We start from the raw sequence: 21,054 nt of genomic DNA on the forward strand, positions 1-21,054 counted from the left end.
GTTGAGGACAGAAATCAGTCCTAAAACTTGAGAAAAAAGGTTGGAATTGGAACTTCTGTGTTGAGAGAGACAAGTTAAATGCAGGATAGGAGCCACAAATAAGAAGAAGAAGAAGTACATTATTAATCCCCAAGGGGAAATGTAATTGTTACAGCAGTTGTTAAATTTGAGATTATTTAAATTATATTGATTAATAGTAATTCATAAAGAAAAGTAATTAACTAATTATTTATTTGGGGGGGGTTGTGTGTGTGTGTGTGCGTACATGCGTGTGTGTGTGTGTGTGTGTGTGTGTGTGTGTGTGTGTGTGTGTGTGCGTTATTGCTTATATTGAGGAATTATAGAGTCTTATGGCCGTGGACACAAAAGACTTCCTGAATCTTTCAGTCTTGGCTTTAGGGGGAATTAGTCTTTGGCTGAATGAACTTCCCATTCGCCACAGTTCCTCATGAAGTGGGTGGGCAGAATTGTCCAATATGGAGTTGATTTTGTCCACCATCCACCTCTCTGCCACAGCCTTCAGACTGTCCAGTTCCAGTCCAACAACAGATTTTTCCTTCCTGATCAACTTATTTAGTCTGTTGGCCTCACCGGCCTTGATGCCACCTCCCCAGCACACAACTGCAAAGAACAGTGCACTCGCTACTACAGACTGATAGAACATCTTCAGTAGCTTGTTGCACACACCAAAGGAACAGAGTCTCCTGAGGAAGAACAGTCTGCTCTGTCCTTTCTTGAAGAGTGCATCTGTATTGTTTGACCAGTCCAGTTTGTTGTTAATGTAGACTCCAAGGTATTTGTAGGAGTCCACAATCTCTACTTCGTCTCCAAGGATGGAGACAGGGACTGGGGTCTTCCTGCTCCTCCTAAAGTCCACCACCAGTTCTCTGGTTTTCTTGATATTGAGCTTTAGACAGTTGTTGTTACACCAATCAACAAAGCTTTTTATCAAGTGTCTGTATTCCTCATCGTTATTATTATTGATACATCCAATGATTGAAGAGTCATCAGAGAACTTTTGGAGGTGACAGGTTCCTGAGTTGTAGCAGAAGTCTGAGGTGTAGAGTGTTAACCCTCTGGGGTCGACGCAAGCGCCGGCGCCTTTTGATGCATCTTTTTCTGATAGGGCTGAAACAAACTTAAATTACTCCGTCAATTCTGATCATACAGATAAAAGGAGTATATCATTCAAATCTGTAAAGGGTCTAGTTTTAGCGGTATACCATCATAATAACAACAAACGTTGTGCTTTTTTTAAATAAAGAAAGCGAACGGGTGCGCTCTCGGACTTTTCTGTCTCTGCCATTTCTCTTCACAGACGCGTAAATAAAACAACCAGAATCTCAGCGAATACTTGGCTCATAAAAATAAGAATTATATGGCTAGAAAGCTTGAAATGTTTTCTTTTAAGTGAAACAATTCAAGTCAAAAACAAATCATCACTTTTTATTTAATCCGTATGAACGTAAGGAGAAGTACGTTTTTTCCTGTCTCACCTCATTACAGGTAATGCGGTCCCGCCTTGTACACTGTCCACTGTTCACATGTAAATAATCTCAGGTGAACCAGGTAAATATGTGCACACCCCCGAGAAATGACACAAAATATCAAACTTCATCATAGAATTTACTCACTTTTTCGGCGCGTTTGGATGATGGCGCGTTACACACGTGAAGAAGCGCTTCTTATATTCCACACAGAGACAAATAGTTTAGTTTGTCCTCAGAGTAAAAACACTGATTTTAACTCAAATGAGGATCGTTTGGCTCCTCATTGTTTTGTATTGTGCAGCACTAATCCCCTCTCAGCCACATTGACTGAAAGGCTCATAATGCGCGTCTTTGTCTGGTCGTTCAGTGCGTCTTTTGTGTTCTCAGGTAAATCACATGACTATTCATCCTCAGACACACCCTCTTGCATATGGCCTTTCTGGACAAAAAGTGTCTTAGAAAATTTAAATCAGTGTATTGTTTACTGTGAATGTGTGAACAAGATGACATTCACAGCACTCTGAAGTAAACACTTCAGCCTACAACATGCAGGTCTCCAAAGTCTTGTGAACCAATGTTCTGTTTGTGTTTTATGGTCTTATTTCAGTGAGTAAAAAATTTTAGTTTTTCACAAACCATGCATAAACACTTTTTTCTCAAAAACACAATAATGTATAAACTTGTTGCTCACATATTATTGTAGCCAATTTTGTGCTGATTACAGTGTTATTAGACTTGTTTTTCGGACCCTTTGATCCTGGACTGCTTTTGTTCGCTGAGTTTTAAGTTAAGTTGTTCTGGTTTCCTCTGTCACTGTGTTGTCACTGTCTTGCGTGTTTGTCTAGTTCCTCTTGTGTTCAGGTTTTGTCTTGTTACCCTGTGCGTGTTAATTCCTTTGTTCATGCCTTGTCCTTCTTTTTCATGTCCATGTTTCCCCCTTGGTCTGTGAGTCCTCCTTGTGTGTGACCCAGACCCTCATGCCTTGTTTTCCCTGACTCTCATGTTCTTGTTCCCTGTTTGGTCTGGTGCGTCTTCCTAAGTGTGTGACCCAGACCCTCGTGCCCTGTTTCCCTTAGTTTTCATGTTCCTGTTTTTCATGTAGTCCCGTGTGCCTTGTCTCCCTTACGCTCATGTTCTGCAACTCATGTGTTCTTGTTCATGCTTTGTCCCCTCTGTTCGTGCCTGGTTTCTTTTGTGTTCATGCTCTTGCCCCACGTTCCTGTTTCCCACTCATACCTGTGTGCCGTGTTTTCCTTTTGTTCCTGCCCATGTTTTACACCTATACGTTTCCTAGCCTTGTTTTTGTTAAATAAAGACTCTTTTTCTCACTCCTGTGTTTGTGTGGGTGAAGTGTGCGCCTGACCACGCCCTAGTTCATGACAGAAAAATCAAAGAACATGACTCTCACGGTGTTGCCCTCCCTCTCCAGATGGGAGTATGCTCTGTGCATTAAGAAGATGATGGCATCTTCCACTCCGATGTGTTCTTGATATGCAAACTGCAAGGGGTCCAGAAATTCAGACACTTGAGACCTCAGGTGTTGCAGGACCAGTCTCTCAAACACTTTCATGACATGTGATGTTAGCGCTACTGGTCTGAAGTCACTAAGGGTACTGGGACGGGTTCTTTTTGGTAATGTGACAATACAGGAAGTTTTCCATAACTTAGGCACCTTTTTGAGGCTCAGTGAGAGGTTGAAGAGTTTCTGAAAAACCTCTGCAAGCTGTCCAGCACACACCTTAAGTACTCTGGCACTGATCTCATCTGGTCCTTTTGCTTTGTTGGCCTTTAGTTTAGCTAGTTCCTTCCTCACCTGTTCTGTGGCAAAGGCTGGGCCTGTGTATTGTGTTGATGAGGAGTCAGATGATGAGGGCAGGGGAGGAGTTATTGGAGGTGAGGTATACTTCAATGTTGTATGGCTGCTGATAGAGGAGATGGAATCAGTGGGCAATGGGGAGGCAACATTAGCAGAGATGTTGGGTGGGGGGATGTGAAGAGACCCCAAGTTATCAGCTAAGGTGGTGTAGGGAGGAGGGATGGTGTGTGAGGACAATGGATCAGAGTAAGAAGCAGATGTGGTGTCAAATCTATTAAAGAATCGGTTAAGTTCATTAGCAAACTTTGAGTCTCCTTCCACAGCAGTGTGTGACTTCTTATAGCTAGTCATTATTTTCATCCCACTCCACACCTCTTTGATATTATTCTGTCTCAACTTGTGCTCTACTCTGTCTCTATAGAGCTGCTTTGCCTCCCTCAGCTTCCTCTTGAGTTCCTTCTGCGTGGCTCGGAGTTCCTCCTTTTCTCTTGCCATGAACGCCCTATTCTTCTTGTTGAGGAGGCCTTTAATGTCCTTATTTATCCATGGCTTATTATTGGGGAAACAACAAACTTTTTTGGATGGAACAACATACATTGTCCTCACAGAAGTGGATGTAATCTGTGATGCAGTGAGAGATGCCATCGATGTCCTCACCATGGGCATCCATGAAAAGGTCCCAGTTTGTAACCCTGAAGCACTCCTGCAGGGCCTCCTCAGCATCCTCTGACCAAACTTTCACATACCTCTTGGTAGCAGACTGTTGTCTTACTACGGGCTTGTATGTTGGTACTAGATATATTAAGTTGTGGTCTGATCCACCAAGTGGGGGGAGCGCTGGAGAGCTGTATGCCTCCTTCACATTGGCATAAAGGAGATCAAGAATCTTATTTTCTCGTGTTGCACAGTCCTCATACTGTTTGAAGTTGGTCAGAGTTCCCGAAATACTGACATGGTTAAAATCCCCATTAATTAGTATAAGGGCACTGGGGTGTTTTGTTTGGAGGCCAGCGACAACTGTGTGGATGATGTCACATGCACTCTGTGCTGCAGCTGATGGAGGAATGTAAACAGTCACAACAATGGCGTGTGAAAACCCACGGGGCAGGTAGTATTGGTGGTTGGCCTCAGTCCAATGTCTGGAGTGCAGATACAGTCTTTCACTGTTAAATGTCCAGGGTTGCACCATTTAGAGTTAACAAAAACTGCAAGACCACCTCCTCTTTTCTTGCCGCTCTGTTTGCCTCTGTCCGCTCACACTAATGAGAACCCAGGCAGTTCAAGCAAGCTGTCCGGTATGTTTTTATTCAGCCAGGTCTCGGTGAGGCAAAGCAAGCTACACTCTCTGTACTCTTGCTGGCTGCTAGCTAAAGCAGTAAGTTCATCCACTTTGTTACAGAGTGATCTCACATTTCCCATAATAGTTTTTGGGAGAAATGGTTTATATCTCCTACGTTTTTCTCAATGCTTCACTCCTGCTCTACAGCCCCTCCTACGCCTCTTCAGGTCTTGGGGGATTTCAGGTTTTATACCAAGAAGCAGACTTGTTCCCTTGAGAGCTAACAGTTGCTCTCTTGTATAGATGCCGTTGCCACAGAAACGTATATTTTCTGATGCTGTTTCCATAATATCCATATGTCTCTCCACAGGAATTAGAAGATCCCAAGTCATCCACTTTCATCCGTTATCAGAGAGAAAGCATAGATCTTTATTTGACTTGAATTAACAGATGATAATTCAGTAAAAAACTTGCAAAAAAACAAACAGAGGAGCTGCTGTAACTGGCTGCCACCTAACAGGCGCCATTCTAGAAACTGTATTTCTAATTTCTAATGGTTGCAGTAGTAGTTTTAAAAATACATCACTCAAATTAGGGTTACAACTCAAAGTGTGATTTAAAAGAAAAGAAAAGAAAAGAAAAAAAAAACCTTGTACAAGCAGTTGGCATCTTCATGGAATTCTCCCTGCTTAGATGATAGTGCTACTAGAGGCCAGGAAAAATATAACAAATGCAGTCTTTTCTTAAAATTTTGCATCTTGTGATAAAATGTTTTGAGAATGGTGTAAAATATTCTGTTGCAGTGTTGAAGTGGCCACAAAATTGTAACTGAACTGATGAAAGTTATTTTAATAAATAATAAATGCACTATGCTGGTAGGTAAAGAATGGATTTGTTCTTCATTTAGAAACAAAATAAATCATATGTCAGGATGAACCAATATAAATCTCTTTAAGGATGTTTTTTTTTAAAGGTCAATCAAATGAATTTGACCTAATAATGTGTTTGTGGGTGGAACATATTTGAAATAGCAATTAACCACCATCAATAATGTCCCTGGAATACGTTTGAAATCCATTAAATATTTCCCTTAAACAGACTCTTCAGGCTTGAGATTTCATTACGGTGATGATGGTAATGTTTCCCTGAGTCTTGCTTCAGAAAAAGTACAAGATGGCACAGATGACCAGGTTCCAGGTACAAGTAAACCTGCATTAGTATTTTTCAGAAAAACAAAGCAAAGAGGCTGAAGCAAAAGCAGAGGAACATCTATGGAAACTGTATTTCCATACTGTATATTTACATCAGTAAAAAATTATACTAATTGCTATTGCTAGCTCCCAGTGGTTATGCTAACAAAATAAGGGAGATAACATTCTTCGACTCACTGCAATAGCAAGACGACTTCCGTGTGAAGCAGTAATAGTTGGAGCGTCTGCATTTTCAGATCCCTTTAGAATATCAGCTACAGCCCATACTTGTATAATTATGATGATGATTATGATGCTAAAAAGATCATTAGTGCTAATTACTATGCAAATACCTCTATTTTATTTACTTCATCAATATTACTGGGAAAGCCTATTTCCTCTGAGTGCAGAACTATGCAGATAATGCAACCACAGGAGGAATGCAACCACAGGGGGGCACAATCCAGTGTCTTCATGTGCCGGTCCCAAGTCCGGGTAAATGCAGATGGTTGCGTCAGGAAGGGCATCCGACGTAAAATTTAAGCCAAATCAAACATGCGAATCACAAATATGACTTCCATACCGGATCCGTTGCGGCCCGGGTTAACAACGACCACCACTGGTGCTGTTGACTTACAGGGTGCCAGTGGAAATTGGACTACTGTTGGTCAAAGAAGGACGAAGGCGTGTTCATGGGCAAAGAGAGAAGAGGAAGGACAGGAGTGTAGGACTTAGAGTAGGGACATTGTCAGGGAAAACTAGAGAGTTGGCTGATATGATGGAGAGAAGAAAGGTGGATATCGTGTGTTCAGGAGACCAGGTGGAAAGGTAGCAAGGCCTATAGTTTAGGAGCAGGGTTCAAGGTGTTTTATCATGGCGTGGATGTAAAGAGGAATGGAATAGGAGTTATCCTGAAGGAGGATTTTGCTAGAAATGCTCTGGAGGTGAAGACAGTGTCAAATAGGGTGATGAGTCTGAAGCTGGAAGTTGAAGGTGTGATGTTGAATGTTGTCAGTGGTTATGCCCAACAGGTAGGATGTGAATTAGAAGGGAAGAAGAAATTCTGGAGGGAGATGGATGAGGTGATCCAGGGTATCCCTAGTGGTGAGATAGTGGTGATTGGGGCAGACTTCAATGGACATGTTGGTGAGGGAAACAGAGGTGACGAGGAAGTGATGGGTAAGTTTGGTATGCAGGACAGGAATGCAGAAGGACAGATGGTGGTACACTTCGCAAAAAGGATGGAAATGGCTGTAGTGAACACATTTTTCCAGAAAAGGGAAGAGCATAGGATGAAATATGAGAGTGGAGGCAGGAGCACAAAAGTTGATTACATCTTGTGCAGACGTTTTAACCTGAAAGAGATCAGTGCCTGCAAAGTAGTGGTTGGGGAGAGTGTAGCCAGACAGCATAGGATGGCGGTGTGTAGGATGACTCTGGTGGTGAGGAAGATGAAGAGGACAAGGGCAGAACAGAGGACCAAGTGGTGGAAGTTGAAAAAGGAAGAGTGTTGTGTGGCTTTCAGGGAGGAGCTGAAACAGGCTCTGGAAGTCAGGAGGTTCTTCCAGATGACTGGACAGCTACTTCTAAAGTGATCAGGGAGACAGGTAGGAGGGTACTTGGTGTGTCATATGGAAAGAGGAAAGCAGATAAGGAGGCTTGTTGGTGGAATGAGGAAGTTCAGGAGTGTGTTAAGAGGAAAAGGTTAGCTAAGAAGAAGTGGGACACTGAGAGGACAGAAGATAACAGACAGGAGTACAGGGAGATGCAGCGTAAAGTGTAGGTAGAGATGGCAAAGACCTAAACAAAGGGTGTAGGAGGATTTGTATGATAGGTTGGACACTAAGGAGGGAGAGGTGGATTTGTATAGGTTGGCGAGGCAGAGAGCTTGGAAGGATGTGCAGCAGGTTAGGGTGATCAAGGACAGGGATGGAAATGTGCTGACAGGTGCCACAAGTGTGATGGAAAGATGGAAGGAATACTTTGAAGAGTTGATGAATGCTGAAATGTTGAATGTTGAAAATGTTAGAGAGCACAGAGTGGAAGAGGTGACTGTTGTGGAGCAGGAAGTAGCAAAGATCAGTAAGGATGAAGTGAGGAAGGCATTGAAGAGGATGAAGAGTGGAAAGGCAGTTGGTCCTGATGACATACCTGTTATGTTACAAGGAAGTCATGGGAAAAAGTAGTGGAGGCTAGGCTGAGGTCAGAAGTGAGCATTTGTGAGCAGCAGTATGGATTCATGCCAAGAAAGAGTACCACAGATGCAATATTCACTTTGAGAATGCTGAGGAGGAGTACAGAGAAGGCCAGAAGGAGTTGCATTGTGTCTTTGTAGATTTGGAAAAAGCATATGACAGGGTGCAGAGAGAGGAGCTGTGGTTTTGTATGAGGAAATCTGGAGTGGCAGAGAAGTATGTTCGAGTGGTGCAGGACATGTATGAGAGCTGTAAGACAGTGGTGAGGTGTCCTGTAGTGGTGACAGAAGAGTTCAAGGTGAAGGTGGGATTGCACCAAGGTTCGGCTTTGAGCCCCTTCTTGTTTGCTGTGGTGATGGACAGGCTGACAGATGAGGTTAGACAGGAATCTCTGTGGACCATGATGTTTGCAGATCACATTGTCATCTGTAGTGAGAGCAGGGAGCAGGTGGAGGAAAATCTAGAGAGGTGGAGGTTTGCTCTGGAAAGGTGAGGAATGAAGGTTAGCTGCAGTAAAACAGAGTACATGTGTGTAAATGAGAAGGATTCAAGTAGAATGGTGAGGTTACAGGGAGTAGAGGTGAAGAAGGTGGAGGATTGTAAATACCTAGGGTCAGCACTCAGAAAAAGACAGGAGGAAGAGCTGGAAGTAGCAGAGCTGAAGATGTTCAGGTTCTCTCTCGGAGTGACAAGGATGGATAGGATCAGGAATGAGTACATCAGAGGGACAGCTCATGTTAGATGTTTTGTAGAAAAAGCCAGGGAAGCCAGATTGAGATGGTTTGGACATGTTCAGAGGAGGGACAATGAATAGATTGGTAAAAGGTAGTGATAGGCAAATGATACCGATGCTTCGGAGCTTGTGTCACTCTTCCTGAAGCGGAGTGATTCGAAACACTGTGTCGGAAGTTGTATCAAAACACCAGTGTCACGTGACTGATGACGTTGGAACGTCATCACTGTTTCGCTTCGCGCTTCATTGCTTCAAAATGTTTCAAAGCTTTTCATTGGCTCATAGTCTTTCAGTGTGTGTCATTGGCTCATGGCGTTTCAATGCATTCTGAGGCAATGACAGCTTGACAGGTTTGACAGATTTGAGTGGTTTGGTGCCATACCAGCTATATAAGATGCATCATTCTGCTTCAGGATTTGGAGAGTGAGAGTGAGATTATTTTGGCAAGTTTCACGACGAGTCCCACCAATAAGTTCTAAAGTTTGGGATCATTTTGATTTCAATAGGTCTGAACTTTTATTGCTGTCATGGGATTGAAACAGTGCCAGTGCTTCATTCGTGCTCTTTAGAGGTTGCCATTGCTTCAGTTGTCCACCAGATGTCACTGTCACTGAAGTCTCGAAGCTTTGAATCTTTTTCGGCACTATTGTCAGGAAAGCCTCAGTGCTTCATGAGGCTTCACTTGCCCATCACTAGTGCCATGCCACAATTCTGTCTCTGAGCTCCTTGGGCAGTTCCTTCGACCTCATGATTCTCATTTGCTCTGACATGCACTGTGAGCTGTAAGGTCTTATATAGACAGGTGTGTGCCTTTCCTAATCAAGTCCAATCAGTTTAATTAAACACAGCTGGACTCCAATGAAGGAGCAGAACCATCTCAAGGAGGATCAGAAGAAATGGACAGTATGTGAGTTAAATATGAGTGTCACTGCAAAGGGTCTGAATACTTATGACCATGTGATATTTCAGTTTTTCTTTTTTAATAAATTTGCAAAAATTTCTACATTTCTGTTTTTTTCTGTCAAGATGAGGTGCTGAGTGTACATTAATGAGAAATAAAATGAGGTGCTGAGTGTACATTAATGAGAAATGAAATGAACTTTTTTGATTTTGGCAAATGGCTGCAATGACAAAAAGAGTGAAAAATTTAAAGGGGTCTGAATACTTTCTGTACCCACTGTATATATATATATATATATATTATTATTATATATATCAAACTGTTCTCTATATGGGTACACTATAAATTAATAGCTGTTTTCTGTCTACAAGCAAAAGCCCCACTTTGTCTATAGGAGCTGTTTTCCTGGTAAGACACAACTTATACATCCTTGTTGAAGCACCGTGTACACTGTACACACAGCTGTGCAACATAATACATAATTCAGCTAAAAACTCACAGGAGACATTAAGTCAGCATTACTTCCAAGGGGAAAAAACAAAATAAAAACAATCACATACTAAAGGCAAAACATTATTTTGCATAGATACACATTATGCACACCTACAGAAATGTACCTTCACTTGCTGCTAACTGACCTACATATTGCATGCATTGTATAGAACTGCAGACCGGTTCCAAAGATGACTAAATGGTGAAAATATCAGTCTTGATAATTCAAATTAAATAGTACAATGTTGAGGAATAACAGGCCAAGTTTTCAATACATTGCTACACAGACTGGCCAGTTTCACTACTCATAAAGCATACCACCTAATACAAAGTCAGCCTCTGCTGATAACAAATATTATTAGTTCTCTCTACATGGAGCAAATAATCATATCCACAAAGTAACTACTGTTTGTGTGCAATGTATACAGATACACACAAACAGGCAGGAACACAAAGTAATGACCTTTTTAATGTATTTGAAGGAAAATAATGCAACATTAAAAATGAAAGATGCAGCTCTAAAAGTAATGGAATAAGCAATAACCTAAATTACTGTAGGAGTACAAAGACTGTGTTTCTCAATAATAAATTATATCTTCCTGGCTCTACTGCAGACTTAAAATAGTGATGGTAACATGGAACATTGGTAAGACTGGACATATAATAGGTTAAATTGTGTTTACATGCTCTATCATATTAGACAACTAAGACTGATCTTATGTGGTGTGACACTGTATTGCACTTATGTTTGAATTGCACCTGACATATACACTATTACTGTGTGACAATTATATTGTCTGCTTCATCTGTTTGACCCATGCCCAAGAAGGCAGACTTCATGTCCCCAACTTCACCAATGATCTGGAGATTGCAGTGAATGGAGTGAGGCCTCAGAGCCTCATTTACACAAGGGCAACATAATAGGTAGAGCCATTATGGAAAACAGATTCATTTAGCCCAACTCATGAATAAAAGATCACCATAATACATAATGAGGGTTTATTGTATTGTAAGATCTAAAAATGTGAGTCACAATTTCATATCCCAAATGTTTGATCAGAAGACTCAGCTTTTGGAACTTAAAATAACTATAGAGATGCAGAACCTTCACCACACTGAAATACTACTGCTACAACCTTTAAGGAGAGCACTCCATCATGAAATTAACGATGGCAGCACCAAATTTTAACCATGGCAATGGAAAAGAAAGGCACTGAGATCTGCTGCACTTTCTATTATGTGAACCTCTAATTTACAGTTCAGAAAACATGTTAGAGGTATATAGTCTCATACATATGTCTCTTAAATCACATCATCACTACTCATTTATTGTTATTTAAGCTCAACAGACACACTTTCTCTTGTTATATTTTTCAAACCCTCTCCACCAATTGCTCCCTTCTTATACCTCCGTGTTGTGCAAGCTGAGTCTTGCAAGCTGTAACAGTTTTGTCACTGAACAACAGAATGATAGCAAACCAACACAAACATACATACAGATACGTCTGTGATATATCAACTATGAAACCTGAAGTTAAATTTACAGATAAACTCAAAATCACACATTGATTTATAACTGATAAAAAGGGCAAAGATTTCCCTTGGAGACTAAAGGTACAATGCTACTTCAGAACATTCCAAAGTCTAGCATAAATCTGAATCTTAATTTCTCTAAACTGTGTCATTTTACACTCAACGTCATGTACAAATAAGAGGGACTGCAACAGTGTCCAGTCCTCTTTACTTTGCATGCTAATGCTCTCTTATTCCAGGCAGTTCTCTGGACACTGGGATGGCTTTATCAATGCTGCCTTTGGCCAAGATGTCTAAGATGCAAGAATAATCCACAACACAGCCATCTTTTGTCCACACAACATCTACACAAAAACATCAACAGAGGAGGATATTGTGACCTGTGTGTCTCTTAATAATAACACATTTCTATGTCCTTAACCTCTCATATGGTCAAACTGTATGCAACTGCACACACATATACATACACAAAGCACATACTGGCTAACGCTACCCCACTGCATTTCAGAATGTGCCTGCTTCTGGCTTTGCTGCTTTGGCAGTCATAACAGTCCTGAGAACTAAGGCAGGCACTGAGCTCTTTGAGAGCTTTCTTTCCCAATCAGGAATATCTCTGCTGGGCTCATAAAGCTGACTTGACAGGCCAAGAAAAAGCAGTTGGCCAAAATTAAAAAAATAATTCTCTCCTAAACACTGGTGTTTGCTTTTTTAAGAAGGAGCCGAAAAGATACACAGAAAACAAAAAGGTTGTGAGCACAGAGAATGTCTGCATGCTCCTACACTGACTGGAGTTTGGTATGGTCCACCACAGCTTGGTAAGTTTGAATGTAAAGTTAGGATCAAGATTTCACCCTCTGGGAGTCACATTTACAGCTTATTGCTGTCCCTCTACAGTAAACCTGACCTCATGCACAGAAAGATAAACAAGGAATATAAGGAAAATGATAAACGAAGAATACAATCTTCAGACAGTAATCTGTGAAAGATGGAAAAAGAACCTGCATTTTAGATTTTTGAATTTTTGACATCTTAACATTAAAATCCCCATCCTCTGCAAAATCTAACTCTTATCAGGAAGCACCTGTCTTACCATTCCAATGACACCATACAAAAGACAATATGTGACAGTGCCTTCAGTATGAGCTGCTATTAAAACATGGTGGATTTTCTGAGTAGGTATGACTAGTCACAAACTAGAGCCTTTCGTGTACTGTAATATTAAATGAAGTGAATTTCACTGATGTATCATTCATGCATGCAAGCTGCAGGGCTCACCAGATATTTTCTTATAAACCCAGACACATGATAATTAATTAGCCAAGGAATTAATCAAATGTGGGGGATGAAACACCAATTGTGAATGATATGATGATAAAGAACAGTTTGATGTTTTACTGCTCGATGAAATACTGGATCTTAAAAGCCATTACAAAACTTAATGATGCAAGAATAGCTTGGCCCAAGTCAGTCAGTCTTTTCTTAAAATTATATAGGTCTTACAAGAGGACTATGCAGTGGAAAAAAGAAAATTCACAATTTCAAAAAGTCAACTGTTATGTGTTTACATATAAGCCAGTGTGCTTTTGTAATGTGACTGTGAATTGTGGTCTTGGCATGTATTTACCAATGAATTGTGCACTCATTGGAATGAATGAAGTGAAATTAGTGAATGCACCACTTGTAAGAAATAATTTAAGAACTTCTTTCCAAGATACTGTGTTGGTTCAACAATGAAAAGAATGAAACCCAGGTATGGCACAAGCACATGCTCTCAAAGCACCATGGGATGACTTGACAGCTATAACACATAAAGCATCAGCAGGCACTAACAGTTGATCATGTATCTAAATATTAAACAACGTCACTTTATCATTCCCACAAACCCTCTTAACATAAGGTCAATTCAACAGTTTTCCATGGCATGATTTGCCCACATATAAACTATGATAAGGTTTTTGATCAGTCAGTACTGCCCATACAGTTAATATGTACCAAAGGACATGTGGGTAGTAATTTTTTGTATACAAAGGGAAACAGGCATGTACACCTGGTCAATCAACGAGAGCCAAGGACCCAAAGGAATTTGCATATCTATTATTCTTGACCCATGCTCCTAAATGCAGGCCTTAGTGTTCTCACAACAACTGAACTGCAAAATTATAATTTCTGTCCTTGTAAGGTACACAGAGAAACATAACAAGCTGCTATTTTACTTATTTCAACTGCAAAATGTGACTGTAATAAAATAAAATTAGCAGTATGTATACAAACCTTGCTCAGAAATATGCTGCATGGAATTCTCACATATAAAAAGGGATTAGGTGTCCCAGGAATAACTTCGACAATCCATGATAGTCTCATGGCCACATGTGTCTTTGTAAAAAATTAGAAGATGCTTGATAGGGATCACAGCTGTGCCAAGTGACACAGATCTGTATTGCCTGTCATTAATCTGCAATGTCTTTTTTTAGATATGGCCTGAGTTGTGTTGTGTTTGTGACACAGCTGTGGAGCTGAGGATAATAGAGGATTTTGTAAGAAACTGCAATAATGAAAAACACCCCATGCTGCGAGAGGAAATAGGAGATTTCATAATCCATTGGAGGCCTTGGCTCTGGTTGCTGGTCCATGGAGAGAGTCTCATTAAACTTCTCATTAGTGACACATTGAGCTTCTGTAATGACTAAATGCATATACAAATCACCTCAGACATGAAAGGAGAGACAACAACAACAGATTCAAAGTACATCCCGGTGCTGCCAAGTCCTTTAATAACAGCATTGTACTTGGCAAATGGAACAACATTTGTTTTCAATCTCTCAAAAGAATTTGTAAAAAAGAGTGGTTTCCCCATTGTTTTCTGTAACTCACCTACTGTATCTACTAAACCTCAAGAAATAGCACCTATTTACCAAAAGATATTTAGAAAAAACAGGTAGATTAAACATTACACATTTGATCTGCATGAATTTTGGTGGCAATTTGTCATAGATCATATCTAAGTGCCCTTTACTCCTTTGTGAACTGCAGTTGCAGATAAAAGGTTGATTCTTGAAATTCAAAATACAGATATTCTTTAAAAAAGTGAATTTGAGGCTGCATGTCATGATCCACACTTTGAACTTTCTGGGACTTTTATTTTGATGGATCATGACCAGAACTGGTTTTGTTTTGTTCTGTTTCTCTTTACGTTGACCTAATTATCAGTTATCAATTTCACCTGGGCCTTGTTTTGTTCATTTGCTTCATATATACCTTTGTTCAGTCACAGTTTCTTTGCCAGGTTGTCAGCCCAACATGCCTTGTTTTGCCTTGCTCTCAGTTCTTATGTCACAGGAGTTTTTGCTTTGGACCTTTGATCATGGACTGCTTCTTGTTTGCCAGGCAAGGTTAAGTAGCCCTTTTCTTTTGTGTTTTCTGTTTTGAACATGTTTCTTTGCCTGGAGAATTTTGTTTGTTTGTTTGTTGTTTTTTTTTTTTTCTCTTGATCCCCTCACCATGTCTTGTGTTCATGTTTAGTTCCCTTGTTTCATGTCCATGTCTCCAAGTGGTCTTGTCTTGTTTCCCAACCCATGTGTTCTTGTTCATGCTTTGTTCCCTGTACCCATGTTCTTGTTTCTCTATGGTCTGGTGTGTCTACCCCAAGTGGGTGTGACCCAGACCCTCTTGCCTTGTTCCCCTCTCCCGTCTTGACTCCCCTATGGTCTGGTGCGTCTACCCCAAGTGTGTGTGACGCAGACCCTCTTGCCTTGTTCCCTCTCATGCCTTGGTTTTCCCTGTAGTCTGGTGAGTCCCCGAGTGTGTGCGTGACCCAGACCCCCTGTCTCGTCCCTGAGTCCTTGTTCCCCTTAGGCCTGTGTGACCCCAGTGTGTGTGTCCCAGGTCCCTTGTCTTGTCTCCCTCAGTTCACGTTGTCTTGTCCCTTAGCCTTTGCTTTCGCCTGTTTCACAGTCCCTGGTTTAATTACACCCCTCGTCTAACTCAGAGTTCCTGTTTCCTTGTTTCTGGTTTTTCTTTGATCTTTTGTTTCAATAAAGTTCCCCTCTGCACCTGAGTACCAGGCTGGGCATAATTATTGGTTCTATTAAATAATAATCCTCCGAATCGTGACACTGCATTTAAGAAGGCTCTGACATGTAATCAGATTTTTATTGTTAGCTGGTCACATATTAAGGACTGAAATGAACAGGCAAAGCTGCATTCTTGGGTGGTGTGGACAAATGAATAATATAGAATAATCCATTATAATGAATTGTGTATGTCACAACCTTATTCCTTTTAAAACATAAAGTAATGTCCTAAAAAGGAAACTACTACCACTGTCTGTATTTTTGCAGTTTAACAAGCTCCAATACCCAGAGGACAAACGCATGTACATAGTAGCGTAGCATAGCATACCTTTCATATAAAATAAGAAAGAATAACAAAATCCGTCACTCTGCATTGGCATGGGCAGGTTAGAAGTGCTCTGTGTGTACACATTTGCACAGTCTACATGGGGGTTGGGCTCGGTAAATAAACTTTATATGAATACTCTGATCAGTGCATCCCCTGGCTGGAGTTGAGCCTGGCTATGAATATCAATTTTGCATTCATTGCTAGCTGGTCCCCCTGGTGCCCTACCTGACACAAAAGCAAATCAGCTTTCTGTTTGTGTCAGCGTTTACCAAGAAGCACTGCACAGCTTAAAAGAGGGAGCTTCCTTCACCCAGCCTTCTTAACTCAAGGGCATCAACAGACTCTGTTTTGTATGAGTTGAAGAAAAGTAGATACAATGAACATTTGAGAGTCACTACCTAAAGCAACAAAACATTTAGCTTTGAATTATCAAAGCAGCTGTGAGCATCAACCAGGGAGAACTCATATGCTGTGTGAAGTAAAATATCATGACAAAAGCTTGGTCCAATCACCTAGTTAAAGTACGATCACTATATGCCCACTTACAAACACACACAGGCAACAAACATAAATGCCAGGTACAGAATAGTGAAGAAAGAGTTATTGTTCCTTTCCTTTTGCCAGACAGTGAATAACAGCATGCAACTTGCTAGTATCAGACCAATCTGGCTTTATATTGATCAACAGTGTTATCATTCTGCATTCATGTGTCAGCAATCCCACTTCACTACTGAGCTACTATTCTCAGCAACCTCAGCTTGAGGCATGTCACACTTGCTGCTGATACGATCATGAAAGTAAAAGAAAATGCCTCATTTCTTCCAGTTTAATCATTTAACTGTATCTGCTTATATGAAGAGGGGTATATAGTGTACTTTGCAGTCCAACTGTTTTCTTTTGAGTATTAATTTTAACCTACCCTTAGAAAGCTGAAAGTTGCCCATCTCGGTTTAAGTAGGTGATCTCTGGGTAGGAATATATGGTTGTTGTCACGATTCCCCTTTGGGACTTCTTGCCGGGAGCCTTTACTCTGAAGAGACTTCCTTTTCCCTCGCACCGGTTCCCGGCAGCTTCACATTAGTTACTTAAGTTCATTGATTTCACCTGTTGTGAATCTCCTTTCTCACTATATATACTTCCCTGTTCCCTTTGTTTGTGCTGAAGCATTAGTATTTGACTAGTTTGTGTGGTATGCGACCGTCTGTCCGAAACACAAGCTGATCTTGGACAAGGGCGCCACTCGTCCAATCTCTTCTCTCCCTCAGTCTGAGACTCTCGTTCTCCCTTAGCCTGAGCCTCTCGATCCTCCTCAGCCTGACTCCCTTTCTCTTTCTTCTTTTCCCCAGCATGTGACCCCTCTCTCTCTTGTTCCCAGCCTGGGTCCCCTCTCTCGCTCTCTCCCAGCCTGGTTCTCCTTTCACTCCCTCTCTTCAGAACAGATTCTGCTGTTCAGTCGTTGTCGTCAGAGAGGGATGGCCGCTTCTCCGGTCTGGCAACCTGTACACAGCGCCTTCTCGCCGCTGGAGCCCTGAGCTGCCACCTCGCTGCCGGAGCCCCGCGCTGCCATCTCACCGCCAAGGTTGTCACCGCTGAAGTTCCACACCAGCAACCCGAGCTTCAGTGAGCTGACAACAGCGTCCCTGCACTGAAACTCCAGTCCGGCACCCAGAAACTCGACCTTCACGTTCCCGCTGGGGTTCCAGCCCTGATTCCTGAGTCTCACAGTGCCGACAACAACGTCCCCGTTGAGTTTCCACCGCGGATCCTGGAGCCTTAGTGCGCCGACGACAGCGTTCCCACTGAGGTTCGTCCTCAGCATCAAAAACCTCAGTGCGCTGACGACAGCGTCCCCGCTGACGTTCCTTCCCAGCAACCTGAACCTCAGTGCGCCGACGACAGTGTCCCTGCTGAGGCCCCCTTCCCATCTCTGGCCAGCTTTTCACCTCTGTCTCTGGCCAGCCCTTCCCCTGAGTCTCCAGCAGGCCTCTCCCCTGAGTCTCTGGCTAGTTCCTTGCCTCAGTCTCCAAGTAGCCTTTCATTTGAGTTTCCGGCAGGCTTCATCCCTGAGTTCCCGACTAGCCCTTCGCCTCAGTACCTGGCCAGCTCCTCACCTCATCCTCCGGCAGGCCTCGCACCAGATTTTCCAGCTGGCCCAGTGCTCAAGTCTCCAGAGCTCAAGTCTCCAGAGCATGCTGACGACATCGTCCCCACTGAGGTCCTCTCCCAGTCTCCGGCAGGCCTGGCACCTGATTTCTGAGCTCGCCTCTCCCCGTCTCTGGCTAGTCCCTCACCTTAGTCTCCAGCCAGCCCATTACCTGAGTTTCCGGCAGGATTTTCCCCTTGGTTTCCCGACTAGCCCTTCATCCCAGTCTCCGGCCAGCTCATCACCATAGTCTCAAACAGGCATCTCACCTGAATCTCTGGCCAGCCCATTATCTCAGCCTCCAGCAGGCCCCTCACCTCAGTCTCCAGCCAGCTGTTCACCTCAGTCTCCAGCCTGCTCATCATCTCAGTCTCCAGCTGGCCCCGTCTCTCACCTGAGTTTCTGGCAGGCTTCTCACCTGAGTCCTGTCACGATTCCCCTTTGGGACTTCCTGCCGGGAGCCTTTACTCTAAAGAGACTTCTTTTCCCTCGCACTGGTTCCTGGCAGCTTCACATTAGTTACTTGAGTTCACTGATTTCACCTGTTGGTGATCCCAGGAGAGGTAATAAATCCTTGAGTCCTGCATTTGGGTCCTACCTCTAATTCTTTGCTCCAGCCTCCCATACCAACACATAACATGTGTAACGTGTAGGTAAATTAATTCTTATTTCATGTCAGAAATAATTGCAAATATACAGCAAACACAACACATTCAGTCATAAACATCTAATTAAACTGATTCATTTCAACACACCTACTATACTGGTCAAATAAAATGTAATCCCATTTCACTCTCACTGTTAAACTTAAAGGAAGCTCCAACTAATCATCCATGCTGAGAGAATAATAGGGAAAAAGAGTGTACTCTAATAGCAATGGGAAAGCAGCAATGACACAGAGACCCCATTGCTCACACTATGCTCTCATTATCTGCTGTGACTCCAGGTCTTCAATATTAGCCAACAATAAGCGCTCTGCAGGGCCATCTGCTCTGACAGCATGGGTTATTTTAAGACTGAATGAGACAGCCATGTAGGAGAAGAAAATATACCGAGCTATGTGTGGAAAAATATCAAGAGAAGAGAAACAAAGGAGGGAAAAACAACATGAAAAGTGGAATACACGAAATAAACAAACTTAACATGTGAAAGGCCATTTAAAAGTGAAACTGGAGAAAATTGTCCTTGGGGTAGTAGTGAAGGCAACTCTCAATTATTACTTAACCGAGTTCATGACTGAAACAAGCGATACCTCCTGTAGATATTACTTCCAAAGCATTATGAGCATTATAATGGTTGCCATGGCCCACAGATCAAAGATAAATTGATCTAAAAGAATTTAATGCTGAGCCTTTTGAAGGTATAATGGGCCTAATTTCATGTCATACCAGAAAGCTCCTTCTGACCTCTTCTTATAACACCAGGTCCTACAGAGGTATTTACCCCATATCATGTGTACACAGTAAATGTAGCAGGATGCTAAGAATAGCATACATACTTGAAAGCATTAATCAAACTGGACAGCAAAGTCAAAACAATTTATGCTGTGCTTAACTCAGGTGTGCAGACCCTGGAACATCCTCTGATGGTCCTGAGGTGTTACTTTAGCTGAGGGAAAAAACTAATTATTTGTGAGTATTTGTGTTGATGAAGTCATGCATTTGTTAAAAACCCTGATGGCATTTCTTATTAAAATGAATGAATTAATGATTTTGTTCTTATTTATGCAACAAGGCAATCATTCACTTGTGCTGGAGAATCTTACCTTCTGTCTAATCTCCTCCTCCATTTTGACCGGGGAGCCCAGCTCAGCTACCTGTTTAACTCCTTCGCTGGCAAAGCCACCGTATTCCCATAGCACATAGTTCTTAGAGTGGGACGCACCAATGATGGCTGACCAGTGATTGGCACGACCTGATGAAATCAGATAACAAAGCATTTCATCAGTTAGATATTCTGTATTGTAACTTCGTTGAACTTACAGTATCTCAGCATCAGTTGACAAATAACTTAATTCATATAGCACTCTAGCAGCAATGATTATCCAGGTGATCGTTGATCAGTCAAGCTGACTGTCAAAACATCTCATTTGATGTAACATAAATTTCAAGATGAATTGTAGGTTGATTCAGTCCAGAAATTTTTCCTTGTTCCTGCAAACCAGTGTACAGTACAGTGTACTACTAAATTTGATGCTTCCTCATAATCCATTTTCTCTCTCTCACTCAGGACAAACGTGACCATGATCCCCATTAATTAGTATAAGGGCACTGGGGTGTTTTGTCTGGAGACCAGCCACCACTCTGTGGATGATGTCACATGCACTCTGTGCTGCAGGTGATGGAGGAACTGTCAGGTCCGGAAACCAGAGGACCAAAAATGCCACACAAACTTTAGATACTTGAGGAGAGTTTATTAATAAGAAACAAATAAGGAGACGATTGACTTGATGATGACCATGGAGAATGGAGAGGGAAATCCGGAGCAGAGTTGACTGGAGGATGACTTGCACCTAGGCCCACACCAGATAATCTCACGGGGAGTCTAGGCTGATGGAAGGAAGAAACCAGGCTTCGGTCCGCAGAGCAATATCTCACGGGCGGGGTATTCTGGTCAGGAATCCAGAGCAACGGCAGAATACCAAACCAATACTAGTCACTTGGACTTAAAACAAAACACCTCCAAACAAAACTCAAACTAGGCGATGGAGGGCAAAACACACAGAGCAGTCTCTCTTCTTAATCTCCTCACAGTTTATCAGGAAGCAGAGCAGAGAGTCATTGACCTTCAAACTACGTCCGATGAAAACTGTCACATGGATTACCAGCGGGAATGCGTCGTACTGGACCGACCAACAAAACCTGGGCCGGAACGAAACGTCCTC

The 21,054-nt window shown here is 42.1% G+C and overlaps 1 protein-coding gene across 1 annotated transcript in view; it reads right to left on the reverse strand.

Annotated features, from left to right (window-relative positions):
* The window catches only part of spon1a (spondin 1a), a 135,908-nt gene that overhangs the window by 89,694 nt on the left and 25,160 nt on the right, over window positions 1-21,054 (reverse strand). Inside the window, exon 6 of the mRNA XM_026320545.1 lies at window positions 19,936-20,084. Within this exon, the coding sequence (XP_026176330.1) occupies window positions 19,936-20,084 (149 nt within the window). The remainder of the gene's footprint in view (window positions 1-19,935; window positions 20,085-21,054) is intronic.

The sequence above is a fragment of the Mastacembelus armatus genome, chromosome 3 (assembly GCF_900324485.2).
Source record: "Mastacembelus armatus chromosome 3, fMasArm1.2, whole genome shotgun sequence".
Classification (NCBI taxonomy): domain Eukaryota; kingdom Metazoa; phylum Chordata; class Actinopteri; order Synbranchiformes; family Mastacembelidae; genus Mastacembelus; species Mastacembelus armatus.